The sequence below is a fragment of the Candidozyma duobushaemuli genome (genome assembly GCF_002926085.2).
Source record: "Candidozyma duobushaemuli strain B09383 chromosome Unknown A_B09383, whole genome shotgun sequence".
Taxonomy (NCBI): Eukaryota; Fungi; Ascomycota; class Pichiomycetes; order Serinales; family Metschnikowiaceae; genus Candidozyma; species Candidozyma duobushaemuli.
Window position 1 is genome coordinate 2196325 of NW_020289901.1, and position 20363 is coordinate 2216687.

General features: G+C 47.0%; 10 protein-coding genes across 10 annotated transcripts; 5 read left to right on the forward strand and 5 right to left on the reverse strand. All coding sequences in view use genetic code 12, as the record gives it.

The window, feature by feature from the left end:
* Window positions 1-1473: 1473 nt before the first annotated feature.
* TUB2 (beta-1 tubulin) lies at window positions 1474-2872 on the forward strand (the record flags this gene model as incomplete). Its single annotated transcript, XM_025479571.1, has 2 exons — window positions 1474-1485; window positions 1532-2872. 2 exons carry the CDS (start codon window positions 1474-1476, stop codon window positions 2870-2872), a joined length of 1353 nt encoding a protein of 450 aa, XP_025339044.1.
* Window positions 2873-3204: 332 nt separating this feature from the next.
* On the reverse strand, window positions 3205-3570 carry CXQ87_001022 (uncharacterized protein; the record flags this gene model as incomplete). Its single annotated transcript, XM_025479572.1, has 1 exon — window positions 3205-3570. The coding sequence occupies one exon, from the start codon at window positions 3568-3570 to the stop codon at window positions 3205-3207; it is 366 nt and encodes a 121-aa protein (XP_025339045.1).
* Window positions 3571-3670: 100 nt separating this feature from the next.
* On the reverse strand, window positions 3671-6682 carry RIC1 (Ric1p; the record flags this gene model as incomplete). Its single annotated transcript, XM_025479573.1, has 1 exon — window positions 3671-6682. One exon carries the CDS (start codon window positions 6680-6682, stop codon window positions 3671-3673), a length of 3012 nt encoding a protein of 1003 aa, XP_025339046.1.
* Window positions 6683-7185: 503 nt separating this feature from the next.
* Window positions 7186-7822, reverse strand: RPS16A (40S ribosomal protein uS9; the record flags this gene model as incomplete). The annotated part of the gene is made up of 2 exons (XM_025479574.1): window positions 7186-7593; window positions 7802-7822. 2 exons carry the CDS (start codon window positions 7820-7822, stop codon window positions 7186-7188), a joined length of 429 nt encoding a protein of 142 aa, XP_025339047.1.
* A 313-nt stretch (window positions 7823-8135) lies between these two features.
* Window positions 8136-8732, forward strand: RPL13 (60S ribosomal protein eL13; the record flags this gene model as incomplete). The annotated part of the gene is made up of 1 exon (XM_025479575.1): window positions 8136-8732. The coding sequence occupies one exon, from the start codon at window positions 8136-8138 to the stop codon at window positions 8730-8732; it is 597 nt and encodes a 198-aa protein (XP_025339048.1).
* Window positions 8733-9751: 1019 nt separating this feature from the next.
* Window positions 9752-10075, reverse strand: RPP1A (ribosomal protein P1; the record flags this gene model as incomplete). Its single annotated transcript, XM_025479576.1, has 1 exon — window positions 9752-10075. One exon carries the CDS (start codon window positions 10073-10075, stop codon window positions 9752-9754), a length of 324 nt encoding a protein of 107 aa, XP_025339049.1.
* Window positions 10076-12628: 2553 nt separating this feature from the next.
* Window positions 12629-13873, forward strand: XOG1 (glucan 1,3-beta-glucosidase; the record flags this gene model as incomplete). The annotated part of the gene is made up of 1 exon (XM_025479577.1): window positions 12629-13873. The coding sequence occupies one exon, from the start codon at window positions 12629-12631 to the stop codon at window positions 13871-13873; it is 1245 nt and encodes a 414-aa protein (XP_025339050.1).
* A 1171-nt stretch (window positions 13874-15044) lies between these two features.
* On the reverse strand, window positions 15045-16310 carry CXQ87_001028 (uncharacterized protein; the record flags this gene model as incomplete). The annotated part of the gene is made up of 1 exon (XM_025479578.1): window positions 15045-16310. One exon carries the CDS (start codon window positions 16308-16310, stop codon window positions 15045-15047), a length of 1266 nt encoding a protein of 421 aa, XP_025339051.1.
* Window positions 16311-17417: 1107 nt separating this feature from the next.
* CXQ87_001029 (uncharacterized protein) lies at window positions 17418-19112 on the forward strand (the record flags this gene model as incomplete). Its single annotated transcript, XM_025479579.1, has 1 exon — window positions 17418-19112. The coding sequence occupies one exon, from the start codon at window positions 17418-17420 to the stop codon at window positions 19110-19112; it is 1695 nt and encodes a 564-aa protein (XP_025339052.1).
* Window positions 19113-19833: 721 nt separating this feature from the next.
* CXQ87_001030 (uncharacterized protein) lies at window positions 19834-20289 on the forward strand (the record flags this gene model as incomplete). Its single annotated transcript, XM_025479580.1, has 1 exon — window positions 19834-20289. One exon carries the CDS (start codon window positions 19834-19836, stop codon window positions 20287-20289), a length of 456 nt encoding a protein of 151 aa, XP_025339053.1.
* Between the last annotated feature and the right edge of the window lie 74 nt (window positions 20290-20363).

Here is a 20363-nt window from a genome sequence, read left to right on the forward strand (position 1 = left end):
CTTGCTTTGTGTGGGAGATTAAAGAACCCGTAGATTGAGATTGTATAATGAGATTGTAGAATGAGTAGAATGCTGGTCTTTTCGATTGTGCTGGTGTGCGGATGTTTTGGTCCCAGCCACCAGCATTTGAAGCCACTTCACGTAACCTTGCCTAAGGGCCAAGAATAGAGAATCTTCTTTTCTTTTTCCTGATTATTTTGTCGAACTACTTTTGTATGCTCATGGTGGATTACCAGGATGTGTACCTGCCATTACTCTCGGGCCGTGGAATTAGCGATATGAAGAGTTGAATGGCCCGGTAAGGCAAGTGTCATTCATTTTGGAGTAATGAATTTAGTGACAAGAATTCTCCTTTCTTTGAATGCTTCAGTAGTAAATATGGACATATAGGTGAAGTTGGGCCTACATTAGAGCGCAAAGTAAAGGATGCGAGAATAAAAGGACACAGAAATCTGCTGAATTGAGGTAATTGTGGTATAGAGAGAAAGTAACTCAAAACTCTAAACTCAAATTAACGGGTACACATATAACAGTCAGCTAATAATTGGTATGTGTAGTGTTTAGGTGACTTTCACATTTATTGCAGTCGTTATTTCTTGAAATTACGTGACTGAGTTTAGATGAATCTCTAATAAAGACCTCAGTATAAGAGAAAAAAATTATCTCAATGCAAATAGTTTATTTTACTAGTAATATATAACCCTTGTGGTCTGTTAATAGGAATGAAGCTGTCTTTTTGCAACTACTTGAGCTAGTCTGTTACACTTTTACACCCGTGCACCAAAATGTCAAAAGTGGTTTAGTTCCGCAAACCTAGGCCCAGGCCGATATAGGCTGAGCACCAAAGTGCAATTGCAGCACTCGGGTTTACAGACATTACATATAGATTCGGATCAAGAAAGCAGAGGAATGAAACTAATGAACTGCTTCACAAATATGGGAGAAAAAAATCGCTTACTGTCATCTGCTTGACCAAAGAAGGATAAGAAAGCGACGAAACGTTGCAATTAAACCCATTCGAAGTATGATTGCTAAGAATGCTCTTATACATCACTACACTGAATTTCTCAACCTCTCTTGTCCCCCTTTATCAGTACTCATTTATAACTCGTTCGTGGACTACTTGCTTTTTTGATCAATGGCTGCGAATTACACGAGAATGCCTAAAACAGCCTTGAAACAAGTCCATGAAAAATACACACACAGACCTGACAACATCAAAAAAAGTATCACTGTAACCGCAAAATCAAGAAGACCATTACTATACTCTTTAAAGCCTATACTCCTAACGTCGTAGATCCATACTGATATAGCCTAGCACACGCGCGACCGAATAGGGAAAAATACAAACAAAAGAGGGCCGCTCGCACAATAACAGAAAAAAATACTGATACTACATAGTCGTGCAGCACACACCTTGATCCCTCACGAGTATCAACAAAAACATTTCTTAAAACTACACCGCCAGAGAACATGAGAGAGATCGTATGTACCCCACTTGCACGTGTATTTTACTCTTTACTAACCTCAGATCCACTTGTCCACCGGTCAGTGTGGTAACCAGATTGGCGCCGCTTTCTGGGAGACTATCTGTGGTGAACACGGTTTAGACAACAATGGTAATTACCATGGTGACGACGGAATCCAAAAGGCCAAGTTGGACGTCTACTTCAATGAAGCATCCTCGGGTAAGTACGTGCCCCGTGCCGTTCTCGTTGACTTGGAGCCAGGCACCATTGATGCCGTGAAGCTGTCCCGTATTGGTAACTTGTTCCGTCCCGACAACTACATCTTTGGCCAGTCCTCTGCCGGCAATGTTTGGGCCAAGGGTCACTACACCGAAGGTGCTGAATTGGTCGACTCCGTCATGGATGTCGTCAGAAGAGAGGCCGAGGGCTGTGACTCCTTGCAGGGTTTCCAGATCACCCACTCCTTGGGTGGTGGTACCGGTTCCGGTATGGGTACCTTGTTGATCTCCAGAATCAGAGAAGAGTTTCCGGACAGAATGATGGCTACCTTTTCCGTTATGCCTTCCCCTAAGGTCTCAGACACCGTGATTGAGCCTTACAATGCTACCTTGTCCGTGCACCAATTGGTTGAGAATTCCGATGAGACCTTCTGTATTGATAACGAGGCCTTGTACAACATTTGCCAGAAGACCTTGCGCTTGCCCCAGCCATCTTACGATCAGTTGAACAACTTGGTGTCGTCTGTCATGTCTGGTGTCACAACTTCCTTGCGTTACCCAGGTCAGTTGAACTCCGACTTGAGAAAGTTGGCTGTCAACTTGGTTCCCTTCCCCAGATTGCACTTCTTTATGGTGGGTTATGCTCCCTTGACTTCCATGGGCTCCCAGTCATTCAGATCCTTATCTGTGCCTGAGTTGACTCAGCAAATGTTCGATGCAAAGAACATGATGGCTGCTTCCGACCCAAGAAACGGTCGTTATTTGACTGTTGCCGCTTTCTTCAGAGGTAATGTCTCCATGAGGGAAGTTGACGACGAGATGTACAAGGTTCAGACGAGGAACGCTGACTACTTCGTCGAGTGGATTCCTAACAACGTGCAGACCGCTGTTTGCTCTGTGCCTCCTAAGGATTTGGATATGGCTGCTACCTTCATTGGTAACTCCACCTCTATCCAAGAATTGTTTAAGAGAGTCGGTGACCAGTTTAGCGCTATGTTCAGAAGAAAGGCTTTCTTGCACTGGTACACTTCCGAGGGTATGGACGAGATGGAATTCACTGAGGCTGAGTCTAACATGAATGATTTGGTTAGCGAGTACCAGCAGTACCAAGAGGCTAGTGTGGAGGAGGAAGAGGATGTGGATTACGGCGCCGAGGAGGCTCCTTTGGTTGACAACATGGACTAAGTATTGGGCACACCGTCTTAATACTCAGTTCATGTATAGAATTATACCCTAGGTACACGGCAGTGTACTTCTGTGTTGCTCAAGGCTGCTCATTTACCCGGTTGTTGTTCGACTAAGGGTCGCTTCCCGAGCGGCTTGATGTCCCACACTTTCTCTTTATTTCGTATCATTTAATTTTAGTCGAGTCTTTTACGCCTTAATATATGGAAAAATCTACTCTTGCGTTCATTAAACGTGAATTGTATTGTATGTAAAGTTTTATCTGATCTGACACTGTCACCTGCAGCAGCTTGCTACTGAGAAGACACTACCATTATAATGCACAAAAAGGTTTAGTTGCCCCTCAAGAAGTTTCTGACGAAATCGTTCTTGTCAACGTTGTTGTAGCTCTCTTGGTCCTCGAAGTATCTCATGACATGACACTGCTGCTTCCAAAAGTTGATCAATTCCTGGAACTCCATCTGGCCCTTCATATAAAGAACGTTGGTAACATCCAAGTCGTTCACAAATCTCTGTCTTTCAAACTCCTGTCTTATCTTGGTCTTGACGTTGGACACTGGCATATCCAACTCGTACAAGTTGGAGAACTCCCTGGAGTTTCTGATGAATCTTCTGTACAAGTGGATGACCCTCTTTCTCATGTCAGGGTGGGTAAGGGAACGACGGGTCGTCTCAGCGAATTCCGTGGCAAGGGTCATGGTGCCTCGTGTGTAAGATGTCTATATCAAATCTGTAGGACAAATTGAAAGTTTTTGGTTGGTTAAAATGCGAGTGTGTGTGCGCGCACCATAGCATCAATCATGAGATCTGGTCGCGAATTTTCTCGAGGAGCTCTCCGGAGGGCTCCAAAAGTTTAACAAATCTGCAAAGCTCAAAACAATGATCCCAGCTATTTGACTCCCCTAGAAGACTGATGATTCGTAAAATAATTTCTCTGTCTTTTGCATCGAGGATTGCCTGCTCATCTTCGGGTATGTCTCCCGCGTCATACTCCTTCTTAAAGTTTAAGTAGACAATAAGGTAGTTATAGCAGAGCTCAACGTCTTGAGATTTCATCAACCTATTCATGAAATTGAGCGGTGTCTCATCCAAGAGCTGGAAAAATTTGTGCCAATAGCGTACCTCTATTTTTCTCAAAAGATTCACAAAAATGCTATCAGCTCTTGAAGTACTTCTCACAAGTTTCACGACTTTTTCAAGATCATTGGTTTCGTCATCGATGAAATCAAAGAGGAGCAACTCCAAGCAATAGTCAAGGTTAGGAATATTTTGGTACCGTTGCACAATCGATTCAACATCTATGTTGCTTTCAAATAGATCGTGTTGAATGAAACGGTTCAGAATCAACTGCCTGCTGGGTCTGTGTTTAACAAGTACATGTTCGTTTTTCAAGATGGTCTGGTATTCGAAGCCGGTGACTTCAACAGCTCCTGTTATCTCCTGAGTAGTCAAAGGTTGCATTGAAGAAAGCCTCACTTTGATAGGCTTGAGTGGTCGCTCGACATCAACACCAGGATGTGATGCCACATTCTCGAAGTGATACACGCGTTCCACTAATTCTTCAGCTTTGTAAACAATGACTTCTTCACTGGTAACGACCGTAAGATGTGGGGTACTTTTGGACCCACCGAAATTGATATGGCTCATGTGCATCGTCTCGACTGCTTCACGTATCTTCACTAACTCATACATGTTCGTCGTTTGTACTGAGCCACCATTCGAAGATTCATTGCCCGCAGGATATTGATTCTTTAATAAAAAGAGATCACCTGTCGTAAGCAAAAAGAAAAAGTGCCTCTGATGAATCATGGCCATCTTGGTAATCAATGGAATTGCGAGCTTATGTTGGATGCTAGACAAATGGATCGACCTGCGAATCCCGATACCTGGCCTGTTCTCCTCATCGTGTTCGAATTTTTTGAGCTCCATGAACACGATTTTCAGATCCCCGGTGACCAATACTAACAATTTGGTAGCTTCATTTTCCTCATTCTGTATCTCGACGTTAAGGATTCTCGTCTTAAAATGGTGTCGCCAGACAACAAGATCTGTGTCAAACTTGAAGTGAACACCCCCAGCTCCAGCAGTAGAACCCTTGGTATTCAAGATCACTACTTCATCAGCCATGAGGTCAATGTGACCATGATCGTCTATGTCATCCCTAACAAAACGGTTAATCAATATCAAATATTCGTCAGCCCAGTAATGGCTGACGATATTCATTGATTCCATGTAGTGGTTGACGAAGTTAAACCAGAGAGCATGGTAAGTTTCCAGCCCATGTTCAATTGGAGTGCTGATCGATATGCGGTCTCCATAAGAGATCGAGATCTGGTTGTAATTGTTTTTTCGAATGGATATTTGTCCTGTTGGCTTTCTGAACGAGAGTCTTTTTGATGTTCCATTAATGTGATGCAATCTCGTGATTGCTTTTTGGTAATGTGGAATCATAGGTACCCTGAGAAAAGTGTGATCATCTCGAAGAACCTTGATGAAGTTTTGATCATAAAGTATCGGCTGACCAAAGCAGTCCTGTTGAGAAGTGAGTGGAAGCACGTATACATCCTTGACAGACTTGTCAATCACATACAATGCTAGGGCATTAGGCGAGATGATAACTTCGGAAACATTACAGAAGTCTAAAGCTCGCGTGATTCCAGGACTGTCTGGTTTTGTTGTGGCAACTTCAGATTTTATGGATTTTGAACTGAAAAGCACAGAGCCAAACCGCGATACAAGTTTCCAGAAACCTGTTGCGCTCTCGATTATAACGAAGAAGGTTCCACAAGGTGACCAATGGCAGCTTGTTTGAAGTTCTGTTCTGTAGACAGACTTGATGAAAGCCATCGAGTGCTTTTTTCCAAGGAAGGCCAATTTATACAAATCATAGGATGACTCAGTTTTGAGAAGTAGTAAGTCAAACTGTGGATTGAAGAGGATCTCTTGGACAGGCGATTCAAGTTTTAAAAGTTCATGCTGCTCAAGATGAAGCCTATCGTCGTCATCAAGTACGAATTCAACGAGCAGTACCTTCCTGGCAGAATCGATGAAGACAAACCGGTTTGTCGTAAGATTGTACAGCACCAATGTACCTGAATCAAACCACGGTTCATCAGTTAAAGCTAGAACCTCAGATTTGAAGGTCTTCATGTTGAGAACTTGGATCTCGCTGTGGTCGTTGTAGAAAATCAACGTCTGGGAGTTCAGCTTGCACCAGAAGTGGTGAATGGCAGCATTCATTCTTAGTATTTTGACAAGTGTTATTTTTACCACGGGTATAGAATCGTTACGCTGTTCATCATCATTGGCGGCATTACTATGGTGTTCGACGTTCTCTAGGTTCACGATATTCAGTCCTCCTTGAAGGATGGATCTAGTAGCAGACTTGAACAATGCAGTCAATGAAAACTTAGACAGCAGAGCAAGCGGTAAGGAATTCTGTAGAAGCCTATCGTCTTCCTTTTTATCGTGTACCTCGTACAAAGATCTCGAGTAGTTGGCCAAAATGTGGTACACCAAGACAAAGTTGGACTCTGTTCGAACGAACAAATTGGCTGTATGAAGCTGATCAAGACGAGAAGTATCCACAGAGACTTGTCTGACCTCCAATTGCACCGCGTTACCATGGCTTTCAATGCACTCGGGATTTCTATCATGCACAGCGATTGGAGTTAAGGATTGGGCATGGTATATGAGGACGGCAGTTTTAGTGGTTACAGCAAGGAGTGGAAGTTGAGGAATTGGCACGAGATCAACATAATCTTTAGGAAGCGGAATATGGAAAGACGGGCTTGATGATACCCAAGCCATTTTGTGCGATATACCAGTAGTTGGTGAGGTGTATTTAGATATCGCGATAACTGCCGAGCCTGGAGATAGCTGTGAAAGACAGAGACACTGTGAAGGAAGTAAATAGCTTTGAAGCCAAGGATTTTTTTTTTTTTTTCCTTTGTTAGAGGAATCTAAATCAAATGAAATGATGAGATAATTTTAAAGGTTGGAGAGATTGGGCTGGGTGCAAATATGAGCCGCTGTTTCTGCTATGTGGAGATGAAAGAAGGTGAACAGAAATGTGTGGAACAGTTTTGTAGTCTAGACGAGTGATGTCTGGTGATTTATCTCACCTACGATGAGTGTAGTGGAATTGGTCGTAGGATCATCCGAAACGATGTCTAGCCAAGTGACCGGCCGTACAACCATTCTTTGTACGGAGAATGCTGACATAAAATGTTCATAATCAGCGCCGTAATCCCTACAACGAGTCTTCTTATTTGTACATTAATATATGACGGAGAGTGAAAGCCAAAAGCACCTTAACGGTAAGACTTCTGGAATCTGGCTCTGGCACCACGACCACCAAACTTCTTTGGCTCCATTCTTCTGGCGTCAGCAACCAACAAGGTCTTGTCGAAAGAAGCGAAGATCTTCTTCAATTCGTTCTTAGAGGCCTCGTCAACGTATTTCTGGTGGTAGGCAACCAAACCCTTGGCAATAGCCTGTCTGATGGCGTAAACCTGGGAAACGTGACCACCGCCGGAAACCTTAACTCTGATGTCGATGTTCTGGAACTTGTCCAAGCCGGCCAAGGTCAATGGCTCGTAGACCTTGAAACGCATGATCTCTGGCTCAACAAGGGTGATAGGAGAACCGTTAACCTTGATCAAACCCTTACCGGCCTTAACGTGGGCAACGGCAGTAGCGGTCTTCTTCTTACCAAAAGTCTAATGTTAGTATAAGTTTCACTGGAATGGCAGCAATGAATGTGGAGTGGTTGAGAAGTCAAATATCGTTGACTGGCGATTTTTCAGGACATTGTTCAACTGATCAAAAGTGCATGTTCGGTGGGATCTGGGAATTTGGAAATGTTCAAATTTAAATTGGGATTCTGCCGGGGAGCCGTAGGTGGCCAGTGTGGAGTGGTAAACATACCTGGACAGATGGAGTGGACATCTTGGGTACTTGAAAGAGATTGGGAAGAAAAGTTTGCACGAAAGAGAGGTAGTTTTTTTTACTGATGCGAGGAAATTTTTTTCTGCCTGCAGGCCGTCCGCTCAGAGTTCAGTATGGGTGTACAGGTGCGGACCACATAGTTAAGGGTGCCATAGAGGTTGAGGGTGCGGTTTGGCAGTAGCGTTTGGTGCGAAATAGTATGATAAATCGTCGCACGTGACAGACTGTGACGGCTTCGCACCCAGCGCCCAGGTAGTACGAAAAAAAAAATCTTCTTCTTCTCAGATCTTCCTACCACCACTCATCAAGGAAAATGGCTATCGCTAAGAACCAACCCATCTTGAAGAACCACTTCAGAAAGCACTGGCAGGAGCGCGTTAGAGTGCACTTGGACCAGCCTGGCAAGAAGGTGTCCAGACGCCAGGCCAGAGCTGTCAAGGCCGCCAGAGTGGCTCCTAAGCCAGTGGATCTCTTGAGACCCGTGGTCAGATGCCCAACCATCAAGTACAACAGAAAGGTCAGAGCCGGTAGAGGTTTCACTTTGGCCGAGGTTAAGGCTGCTGGTTTGACCCCTAAATACGCCAGAACCGTTGGTATTGCTGTGGACCACAGAAGACAGAACCGTTCTCAGGAGACCTTCGAGCTCAACGTCGCCAGATTGAACGAATACAAGTCTAAGTTGGTTGTTTTCGACAAGAAGACCAAGGCTGAGGGTGAGCAGGTTTCCGTCCCTGCTGCCTTCCCTATCTCCCAGCCTGCTCCAGAGACCGCCCCAAGAGCCGTCGAGGTGCCAGAGAAGACCGCCTACGAGACCTTGAGAGCTGCTCAGAACCAGAAGAAGTACAAGGGCATCAGAGACAAGAGAACCAAGGAGAAGGAGGAGGCCGAGGCTGACAAGAAGAAGAAATAAGCTATAGGCGGATTTCTCTCCAGGTGTATAAATTAATAGCTACGCGGTTAAGTAAACTACTGTAGGTCCGTAATGGATAATCAAAGTCTGTTTAGGTTTACGATGTGGGGTCATCGCCATCGCCATCACTTGGGATGCAATGTTCAACGATCGATAGTTAGTAAGTGTTCTTTAAGTCTCGATAAACTTTTGTTAAGTCAATTGGCGTGACACGAATATAACATACGGATTATTCATTGCACATCGTGATATAGCGACCTGTCGTTGAGCCAATTCAGGCCTTCCTCTCATGGACATAGCATTCTGAACATGCAATTGACGGGAGTGATAGTGCAGTCATTCGTTAATATTGGATTTGGAAGGAGGAGATTTGAAAAATGGTTTCTATAAATGCTTGAAAGGCGATGTACGACAGAGTCGTTGTACCTTCACAGACAGTAGTGGTGGGCAGATCATCGAGATGAGTTGGTTAGCATTGCCCCTCTGTGGAGTGCTTCAAATAGCAGAAGATAGAGCTCCTTATCTGAATGGCAACTTCAAGACAGGTATGATTGAGGTCATCTTTGTAGATACTATATGCTGTTGGCATTACTAGTTTTCGCAGCCATTATCCACAACCCTGTGAAGCATGGATAAACGTAAACTGTTACTTACAGAAACGTCTCCTCACATTCGTCCTCAAGGGAGAACGAGTGAATCATTTCTATTCGTTGACTCAAAAACAAAAAAAAAAAAAAAAAGTCTTCAAGCGATCCCCTTCTCTGGCTCCTTCGTAGTGCAACTTATGCTCTTCGACCTAAGCTCATCTCTTGATTTACATGGACAGACAGGCTCATCTCCGTGGGAGCATGTCATCATTATATGAAGCACTCAGATAGTTAACTGACACCTGGTTATACGACTCCCATAGTTGGTCAGACAGGTCATCTACTTACACTACACTACCACCCACATCGATGGCACATTCTCATAATATACTTGTATTAATATATTACAGCAGGAGCGTCAAGACGACAGGCTTAGTCGAACAAACCGAAGCCCATGTCGTCGTCAGACTCCTCCTTGGCCTCTTCCTCCTTCTCCTCAGCGGCAGCCTCTTCAGCACCACCAGCAGCGGCAGCAGCGCCACCGGCAGCGGCACCACCAGCAGGAGCAGCCTGGATGTTGAAGAAGAGATCCTTCAAGTCCTTACCCTCCAAGGCCTTGGCGAAGATCTCGGACCAGATAGGCTCGACCTGGAGGTTGGCCTGAGCGGTCAAGGCGCCCAACTTGTCGGCGGAGATCTCGAGACCGGAGTCAGCGAGAATCAAAGCGGCGTAAGACAAAGCAGATTCGGTAGACATTGCGGAACTAGAAGTAATCAGATTAAGCAATAGGCAGACTATTTCTTAGTTTGTGGTGAGTAGGAAAACGGTGAACATTTTTTTTCAGTGGGGTTCGCGCGCAGGCGCTGGGATCACGTGAGATGAACTAGGGCTTCAACCCTGGACAAAGCAGAGCGCCACAAGGGGCACAAAATTCAGCAAAGTCGGTGAATGTTGGCGATTTGAGCAATTGGTTTCTGGTTGTAGGCGATTTCCATTTTGTTCCGCTGTTTTGTGTGATTCTATCAAGTGGTCCTGGTGCGCACCAATGGCTGCAAAATGGCATTAGGTACCCACGGACGGGACCTCAGTTACACAAGACACAAGGGGCTGGACCGGTCGACCGTAGATGTTCATCAGTTGCCAGAAATATCCACAAAGCCTTCAATAAAAAGCCAAACGAGATGTTCGATCCATCAGATACGCCGTAGACGAGGATACGCGGTTGCAGCCACCAAACAAACAAAAGACATCTAGACCTATCGTCGATCGCCGTTGATTCACGACTGTTCGTGACATGGCACTACAGCCGAAGACATGGCATCACTTTTGGCCGATCAACACGATACCCGATCACCGAAGAAGATCTCGATACACCTCCCCGACCAGTCCGCATGTACTAACCAAAACCACCTATTGTTGCATGCCAGGTGCGACGCAAAACTAGGTTTAGCCAGCGCCGACCAAACCTTATTATGGCGAGGCTAGCAGACACCAAAGAGGCTCAACAGCAAATAAGGCCAGCAGAAAGCGCCAGAGACACGGGGGGACAGTATTGTTCACGCAGCTGTCAGTGCTGATCACATTGGAAAAAAAAAAAAAAAAAAAAAAAAAAAAAAAAAAAAAAAAAAAAAAACACTCATTCATCGCTGCAGCGGTAACGGCTCCAATTGGCTTTAAGGTGTGCAAGCGCAAATCGGATTAAGCGAATGTACACGTGGAGTTGACTCCGGACATAAACACACGCAGCAGCTTAACGAATCTAGATGCTGGAGGCTGCAAACCGTAAGGTTAAGGTTTGAGGCCATGGAGCGGTAAGCGGCTGGCTGCTGCGGGAAGCTGCGAACTGGCTTTCCAGAAGGACCCTGCTGGGGGATTCTGGCGCGACGTGAATTGCAGCCACCAAACAAATAAACAGACGGCGAGCACGACAACGACATCTGGAGACTTTTTGGGGTCCGAAAGGGGAGTTTTTGGTCAACAGTGCCCACCTTTCAACAAGAGAATCGCCTGTTCAGGTAATCAATGGCGGTGGAGTAGAGCCGTGCCGAACAAAACAATGCGCTGGGTCAGTAGGCCACTACGTCAGGCCTCCACGGTGAGCGCGAGAAGCTAGTACACCGGCGGGAATCACAGCGACTTTGCAGCCACCAGCACGAATCTCCATGGACGGTCACCCAGCTGCACGGTAAGTTTTGTATTTTGGAAGCAATTGCACGGTGGCTTTTGTATGGCGCCGCCCCCAATGTGGGGCTATACTAACCAGGCCTGGCAGTGCACACGATCATTGGCCCTAGACGGCACCATTCCTGCTGCGCAGGACCCCACGACTGTTTCAACGCAACCGGACCGACTCGGCGTGCCTCCCAGTTCCCCGGATCGAGTGCGAGTTTCACAGCAACCAACTGTGTTAAGCCCTGCCAAGGCGCATTGTGAGATTCACCCTGGTGACATTGGCTCCAGCGCCGGGTTCACAATTGCTGCTTCCAAAGCGCCAAGGCTGCGATCCAGATTCTTCGCCAACATCAATTCAAATTTGGAAGCCCTGGCAATGCTGAAACAATGGTGAAACAATGCTGAAGCAATGCTGAAACTAATCCCCCAAGCTAATTGCCCGATTTTGTAGACCCGCGAACCCGAAAACAGCATGGCGTTTCACATTTCCGGATGCCAAAGGTCGATTGGAGGCAAGCCTGTTTGGAGCTCAGTGGCTGGAATGTTACCTCAGTGCGAGCGCTTGTGGATTAGCGCCGGAGCAGACCGTGCCGGGAAAACAGGATGGTAGAAAATAAGATGGGTTATTCCGCAAGGGGGTGTGCTAAATTTGGTCGCAACGGGGGAAAACCCACTGATTTTTCTTATCTTATTTTAGGAAAGCCAAAAATGCACCTTCTATTTAGGTCGTTCGGCCTACCCCACCTACCTCTTTTTCCCTCACTTCATCTTTGTTTGCGCTGGCTTCGCCAGGCTTAACCAGCGTGGTGGGACTGGCGCCTCCTGGCCCTGAGGACTGCCTGTGACGTCGGCATGTGCAGCCTTCTGTGCAGCCTGCAGGAGCCGCGGCATTGTATATGCGCCTGATGCGTCCCTCCACGTCTACATGCCTTGTGTGTATCGCCAACGCCTCCTGCCTTGTTTCCCTGCCCCAGCCTTGTACCACACCTCCTGGCAGTATATAAGGCACCTCACCCGCCCCATGTTTGTGTTCAACATCCTGTACATTTTTTTCCAACTTCACGTCGTCTTTCGCTAGAGCTTTCAATTAAGGCCTGATTTTTTTTCTTCGTTAATCACCTTTCCCCTTTCTTAATCATGAAGCTTTTATCCCTTTGGACCTTGGCTACCTCGGCCTTGGCTGCTTCCACCGCAAAGAGATCCAACAAGGCCTCTGACTGGGACTACCAGAACAAAAGAGTTGAGGGTGTCAACTTGGGCGGCTGGTTCGTGTTAGAGCCTTACATCACGCCGTCCCTCTTCAAAGAATTCGGCGATAACCCTCCTGTGGATGAGTACCACTACACAAAGCAACTCGGCAAGGACGAGGCCCTCAAGAGATTGAAGAAGCACTGGGACACTTGGTACCAGGAGCTGGACTTCAAAGCCATGGCCAAGGCCGGCATCAACACCGTCAGAATCCCAATTGGCTACTGGGCTTACGGCTCTTTAGACAATGACCCTTATGTGCTGGGTCAGGACAAGTACTTGGAGAGAGCTATTTGCTGGGCCCGCAAGCACGGCCTCGCTGTCTGGATCGACTTGCACGGTGCTCCAGGCTCCCAGAACGGTTTTGACAACTCTGGTTTGAGAGACCAGGTCGAGTACCAGACAGACGAGAACCTTTCTCTTACCCTCACCGTCTTGCAGAAGATCTTTGACAAGTACGGTGTCGCTGAGTACGAGGACGTTGTGAGCGGCATTCAGTTCTTGAACGAGCCTCTCGGCCCAGCCTCTGACGTGAACCAGCTTAAGAACTTCTACCGTTGGGCCTACGGCAACATGAGATCGGTCTCGTACAACAATGCCATCATCCACGACGCGTTCGAGCAGACCGAGGGCTACTGGGACTCGTTCATGAACAACAAGGACGGCTACTGGAAGGTTGTCTTGGACCACCACCACTACCAGGTGTTCTCTGGTGATGAGCTCGGCATGAGCATTGACGACCACATCAAGACTGCTTGCAAGTGGGGTACTCAACACAAGAACGAGTACCAATGGAACGTTGTTGGTGAGTGGTCTGCTGCTCTTACTGACTGTGCGTTCTGGTTGAACGGTGTGGGCCGTGGTGCCCGTTGGTCTGGTGACTTCGACGGCTCGCCAAACTACGGCTCCTGCGCCCCATACACGAACGCTGATGAGTGGACTGACGAGCACAAGAAGAATGTGCGCAAGTACCTCGAGGCTCAGCTCGACGCCTACTCGACCGCCAGCGGCTGGTTCTTCTGGAACTGGAAGTGTGAAGACGCTGTGGACTGGGACATGTCCGAGTTGATCAAGATTGGTGTTTTCCCTCAACCTTTCGACGACAGACAGTACAAGAACCAGTGTGGCTACTAAATATATCGAATCGCAATAAACAGTTTTTCTCGTGCATGCCGATCGGATCCTCCACGCCAGCGATCTGCTGAAAGAGTCCGGAAAAACACATAAGCCCACCATTGCTACGCGTTGCGGGTCTAGATGTTGTGGGATAGCCACATTGCGATTCGCAGGATTCGCAGCCAGATACAAAAATAAATTAGCTGTCAAATGTCGCTCCTGCAGCGCCGCGTTTGCAGCCAAACCCACCGTGTTTTTCCGCCACGAAGCCTCGGATTGTTTTGGTAACCAGAATGCCCCTTGTGAATTCCCGGTATTTCTTAGCAATCTCAACGTCCATTGTCTACTGAAAAAAGCCGGCCTCAAAGCCTTTTAATTTCTCGTCAGGTCTGCTGGTAGCTGCCTCACGTCTAAATGGCGAGCAAACAGTACGCGCCAGGAGGTGACGACAGGCATTTGCGTAGCAAGGCAGGAGGAGGCTGATTATGGTTTGGTTTGAAAGAGCAATTTTTTTAAACAGCTTTTCGCGTAATATGTTTGGCATTTCTATAAAAGTACGTTGTTTTGACTTGACAAGTAGAATCTCGGGCCCTTTCCATTGTTGAAAGTTTGAAGAATGCTCTGAGAATGAATCTGCGGATCACCGCCTGGATCGAACTTGGCTGCTGGCCTTATGCACCTGATAACGTTCGCCTACGTAGAGGCGGCAGTTGCTGTTATCAATGCTGGGATGGTGATGCATTTTTGGAATCATGCGTGGAGAGTTATGTTGCCGGGAATGATTGATTGCAGTAACGAGGGAGGGTGGTGCAACGGGCCGAAAGGCATTTTGACCGACTCGTATGATATTGCAGGATTCGTTTGAGGTCAAAATTTAGGTAGGCATGAGGCGATCTCAACATGCACTTACGGGGACAAGGCACCTAAACGGTGGTTCTGAGTGTGTCGTGGAATGACGCTTCGACGAAAGTGGTATCGGGAATCTAGGCTGCAAGGGGGCTGTAGATGGCTTTGTGGTCGGATAGCTACAGCAATTCAAAATTAATTCTGCCGAGGGTAGCACTTGATTGGGAATGATAGGAAGGTGCTTCCTGGAAGATTTTGTGTCATGTATAAGTTCAATGATTCCGACTCTACTGGGCTTGTCTAACTGTTTTCTAAATTATGCTGAATTCCAAGCGACACAGCTCTAAAGCTTCAGATTGTCTTGGAAGTACGCTTTAAGGGCGGCATCTAGTGCCTTGCAGGCGTAAACGTAATCGCCAGGCTCGTTGTATAGCTGGGCGGAAAGACGACCAAGCACTTTCCCAGCATGGCCATTGATGGGCACGAAAGTGTGTCTGCGGGTCAATTGCCATTCGGAAACGAATTCTATTAACTTTGCCAACGCTGCTGAGTCATTTGCATCGAAGTCCTTCGAGTACTCTTCTATAGGCAAGAAAAACGAGACCATTGCGTTGGAGAGGGTCTTTTCCTTGTTCTCGACGATCTTTGCTTCGGGCCACTGCTTCAACACAATCTGAGCTGCTTTCCCAGCCAACTCATAGCAGTACTTCCGAATACTCTCCTCTCCCCCGCCCTTTTCGTTTCTAAATTCTATCGCTTTGGGCACCGTTGCAATGGCTGCAAAAGTGCGCAGGCCATTAAAGGCGAACTTATGGAAAAGCAAATCCGCCTCTTCTTCCTTGGTGAGCTCTGCATCTGGCGAAACGTAATTATGACTCACGGGGAGCGATTGGATGGTCCGATGGAAGCGTGGGTGAACGTACAAAAGGGCACATCCTCGAGGCACATGGAACCATTTGTGGAGGTTGGAGCAGAAGAAGTCTGGTGCAACAGCATCGAGTTCTAGCGGAATAAGGCCAATGGCATGGGCGCCGTCCACCAAAGAAATAACGCCAAATTCTCTACACAAATCCACGAGGCTTTCCCACGGAACCTTTACACCGGGCATCAGCACCACGGCATCAAAAAGCGCCAACTTGGGCCTGTGCTCCTCAAACGCTGCGCGAAATTTTGCAACCACTTGTGCGTCCAGCACAGGGTAGGCAATCTCCACCCACACAAACTCAATTCCTCTGTAGTCGTGCAAATACCGCACGGTATTGGCACACGCCCCGTACGTCGACGTGGGCATCACCACAACATCTCCCTTTTTCAAATCTACCAGCTGGAGAACGGTGTTTACTGCAGTGGTTGCGTTCTCCACTAGCGCCAAGTTCTCCGGTTCGCACTTAACAATCGGTGCCACACTGCGAACCGCACGCCGGTACTGTTCCTGCTGGCGCAAGCGAATAAACTCGTCCGGGTATGCCACGTCTTTGTTGAAGGCAGAATGGTACTCTCTGATAACCTCTTCTGGAGGAAGACCGTAGGAGCCATTGTTTACAGGCACGACGTGGTCAGGAACCTGGGAGAAGTGTTTCTTCCGGAAGCTGTGGCCGAACTTGGGCATAAAGAAAAGTGGTTTGCTGATAGAGGGTGAGTCTTATCGGAGCGCGGGCCATAAGTGGAGTAGGGGCACAAAAGAGGGAACCCGGTGCTACCGGAGCATGCAGGGACTGGGCTGGAAAAGGAGAGGAAATCTGAGGTAAGAAGGAGTGGAGAGTTGTGGATGGTGTGGACTGGGATCTTTGGGTTCATGGTATCAATGCTCTGGTGCTGGCAGTCCAGGTACTAGGGGTCCAGGTGCCAAAGGGTCCACTGGAATCTTGTGCGGGTAGTGACGTAGGCGGGTGGTACGGGGGATGGCTACCCACGAGTCAATTGAGGCCAATTGCGGAGTGATGCAGCTTTCTGTAATTTGACCACGTTACTGGGAAAAAACTACGATGTTAGCCTGGTGTGACAAATTGCAAAGTGTGGTAGGTGTAGCAGCTGCTCAGATGGCTGCGAAATGTGTCTTGGGATTAGTCCCGCAGGAGCATGAACTACAAGACATTGCGAAAAGTGCATTAGATGTCTATGTTTCCTCCGATTGACGACTCCTAAACCTCGCAATTGAAGTTGAAAACATGCTCGAGCCGAAACGCTCAGTACCTCCCATCCAGTTCAGTTTTCCTTGCTTTGCCTTTTCGAGGCTCTGGTGCATACTAAAACCGATGCGATGTAGTCCAGTGCTCTTCGCAGCCAATGACTCCACCCGAATAGTATAATTGCAAACACCTTCAATTGCTAAACGAAAAAACCAGCCAGTTCCATCATAACCAACCCTTCAACTTCACCACACTTTTCTATCCCTTTCTCTCTGCTCTCCATCCATCCTTCTCGTATCCCTCCTCTGCGACGTTACAATGGGCCCACGCTCTGCGAGAAAGTCCGAGCCTTACGCCACAGATCTCATCCTGTCAAACCCTTTTCCTTCAAATAAAACTTCCTTCAACCCCACTCTTGGACCGCAATTCACTTTGCAGTCCTCCTCCTCGACTACCCCGGTCTTGATAATCCTGCGCACATCTCATCTACAGATCTCCAGGCCATGTTCTGCTTTCGGCAATTGACACACAGAGGTCTTGCCAGCGCCCGACCGGCAGTACGGCGGCTTCCATGGCGACCTATTTCTATGTTACGGCCCGCCGTTCCGTTGATCCGACAATACTCGAACCAGAATCAGTCTCATCGTGAGGATCCCGACTCGGCTGAAGAAACCAAGATAGACCTCAATGAGCTAAAGAAGAAGGAAAATTTGCAAAGCCTGCCCAAGGCCCGCCTTCCAGTCACAAAAGAACAGCTTCTTGCATCAACCAGAGGCTTCTTGCCCAGGTTGTGGATCCGCCTACGGTGGCTCCTCAAACGTTCCAATAGACCGTTCAACACCGACGACTATTCTGCATTTTTCTCCTGGCTCGTCATGGGCAACGCCCTCGTCTTAATTCTAGGAACCACAACGTTTGTGCTGTTGGTCATTTTTACAATCAATACGGTGTTTGCTCAGGAGCTTGTTGCTCGCAAGGTGGGTGAGTTCATCACCAAAAACTCCAAATTGACCGTCACTTTCGAACACGCTATTGTGCCCGGATGGTCTGACGGTAAAATATCCTTTAAAAAATGCTTTGTCAGCAGAAGGCCCAAGGCGATTCGCCAGTTCTCCAAGGGTAGTCAAGCTGAAGCCTATGCAAAGAGTTTAGATTCTCTGGACTTTGAGGGCGAACCAGTGGATGATGGAAACTACACTCAGTTTGACTTGACTATTGAAGAGGTGAATATGTCGCTATCGTTCCGAAAATGGGTTAACGGAACGGGCATTGTGGATACGTTAGAGGTCAAAGGCATGCGAGGTGTGGTGGATAGAACACATGTCCACTGGGACCCTAATGATGATGCTAGAAACTATAAGAATGTTCACCAGTTCGGTGACTTCGAATTTAATGATTTCAGAATGGAGGATGTGTTGTTCACGCTTCTTCAACCTGCTAATTTCCGTGCATTCAGTGTCGCCATATACAACTGCGAGTTGGCCAAGCTACGAAAACACTGGCTTTTCTATGACTTTCTCAACGCCAACATTATGAGCGGATCCTATGACAACTCGCTCTTTACAATCCACAAAAGACAAAGACTCGATGACTTTGACGATGATGGCTCTAATAAGAGTGTGGCACAATTGCCCTGGAAACGTGTCACCAGACTCCGCGTTGATTCGCTAAATATCGATCATCTAAATACTGGTTTGGAGGGGCCCTTCGGCTGGATCACATCCGGTAAGGTGGACATGATTGGAGATGTCATGGTGCCAGAACAAAACAAGGATTTCCATGTCCTGGAAATTGTCAGCATCATTACTCAGTCGATTAATAAGGAAGCAACTCGCTACATCAATCCTGAGATCCAGGATAGAGAAGATCATATCCTCCGACTCACCAACGGCAGTACCACTGGATCAGACGATATCTCGAAATACTTTGTGCTTGACTTGACAATGCGCCTTAATAATGTTCGAGCTCTGGTACCGTTCAAGGCCCCTGAATTGAGTTATGTCAACTATGCACTTATCAGGCCTATTGTGGCATACATCAATCTGAGAAATGCCTTTATCGAGGTGAAGTCCCGGATTGTCAAGAACATTGAAGATTTCAGCGGATCCTGGACTGTCTATGACTCGCTTTTGATGGACGACATCTCCGAGGAAGTATACGATGGTTTTGCCAACTACGTTGCGGATGACGAGGCCAGATTGGTCCGTATGCGTAAGGTAGCTTTCTGGACAATGCAATTGCTAGTACAGTTCATTGTCTTTGGTCTTGGAGCTGTCACCTAGAGTCGCAACACCAAAACTAGCATGGCCACATATGAGGCAAGACTGATGCCTGTGAGAAGGAGAACCAGATCGCCTGCGGTCTTGAACTCCTCCATATCCTTCTCCGGGTTATAATAAGTGTCCACAGTGGATGCCTTAACCACGCCAATGAAGTATAGCAAGCAACCGTACACAGTGTAAACGGTGCCTATTGGAAGAAACTCTGACGAAAAGAGTTTAATCATGACAATGGAAAATGATAGACATGAAATAGCCGTACGAGTGTAGGCACCCTCATAGGTTCGCTGATGAGCTCTGACATCAAGCTTGAGATTATCGGCGAGATCGCCTAAGCGGGACCGTCTTCTGGTGAGTTCCATGAGGACGAGTTAGTTTATTACGATAAGTGTGGAGCGATTACCGCGAAGTGCATGAAGCCTCACCCTGGAAAGCCTGGACATGTTTCAAGTCGTACGATTGTATATAGTAATTTTTGGGAGACAAAACATCAAGGAAAGCACAATTTGCAAGAAATTTAAGCATTATATCAGATTATTCCATTTTATGGTCTCAATCATCCTTCAAATCACCAAAGAGTTAACTCTAGATTTGCATCCACTGGTGCACTACAATTCGCACCCGTCGTTGATCAAACTCTCTTAACACTTACTTACTTGCATTTCGAAAGTGAACATTCAGCTACTACCTCGAAGTTTCAACATAAGGAATTTAGCACACTAAAATGCCACCGAAGAGACAACTTGTAAAGTTGAAGGTTTCGCCTGAGTTCCTTAAGACACTTCCGGTTTTCGCTACACCCAAGGCAAAACGAGTCAAGAAGATTGCCGAGGACAAGAAGAATGAGAAAAACGATAAAACCCTGCTGCCCGGTCCCCATGATGACAACTCAAAGGTAAACTCGGGCATGAAGGAGTTGTCTACGGCAGGATTAACCGTACACAGCGTCAACGCCAACTTCGCTCTTGATAAGTCGGGCAGACCGGCCAAGAAGTGGGTTCGTGGATCCAGACAGTTCAAAACGTTCAGTGGCTTCAAAGTTAAGCTCAAAACATGGAGACACAAGAGTGAAAGAGAGAAGCACGATCCTCCTAAGGAAGAGACACCCCAGGACAGCTTACCCAAACAGGAAGAGGTAGGTCTGGAGACTCCCTCAGAGGCTACGGCAATTACAGCATAAACATGTAACATAGGAAATATAGGAAGGTACCGACGTTTTAAGGAAGACGAGGTAGAGACAGGTGATGAGACATG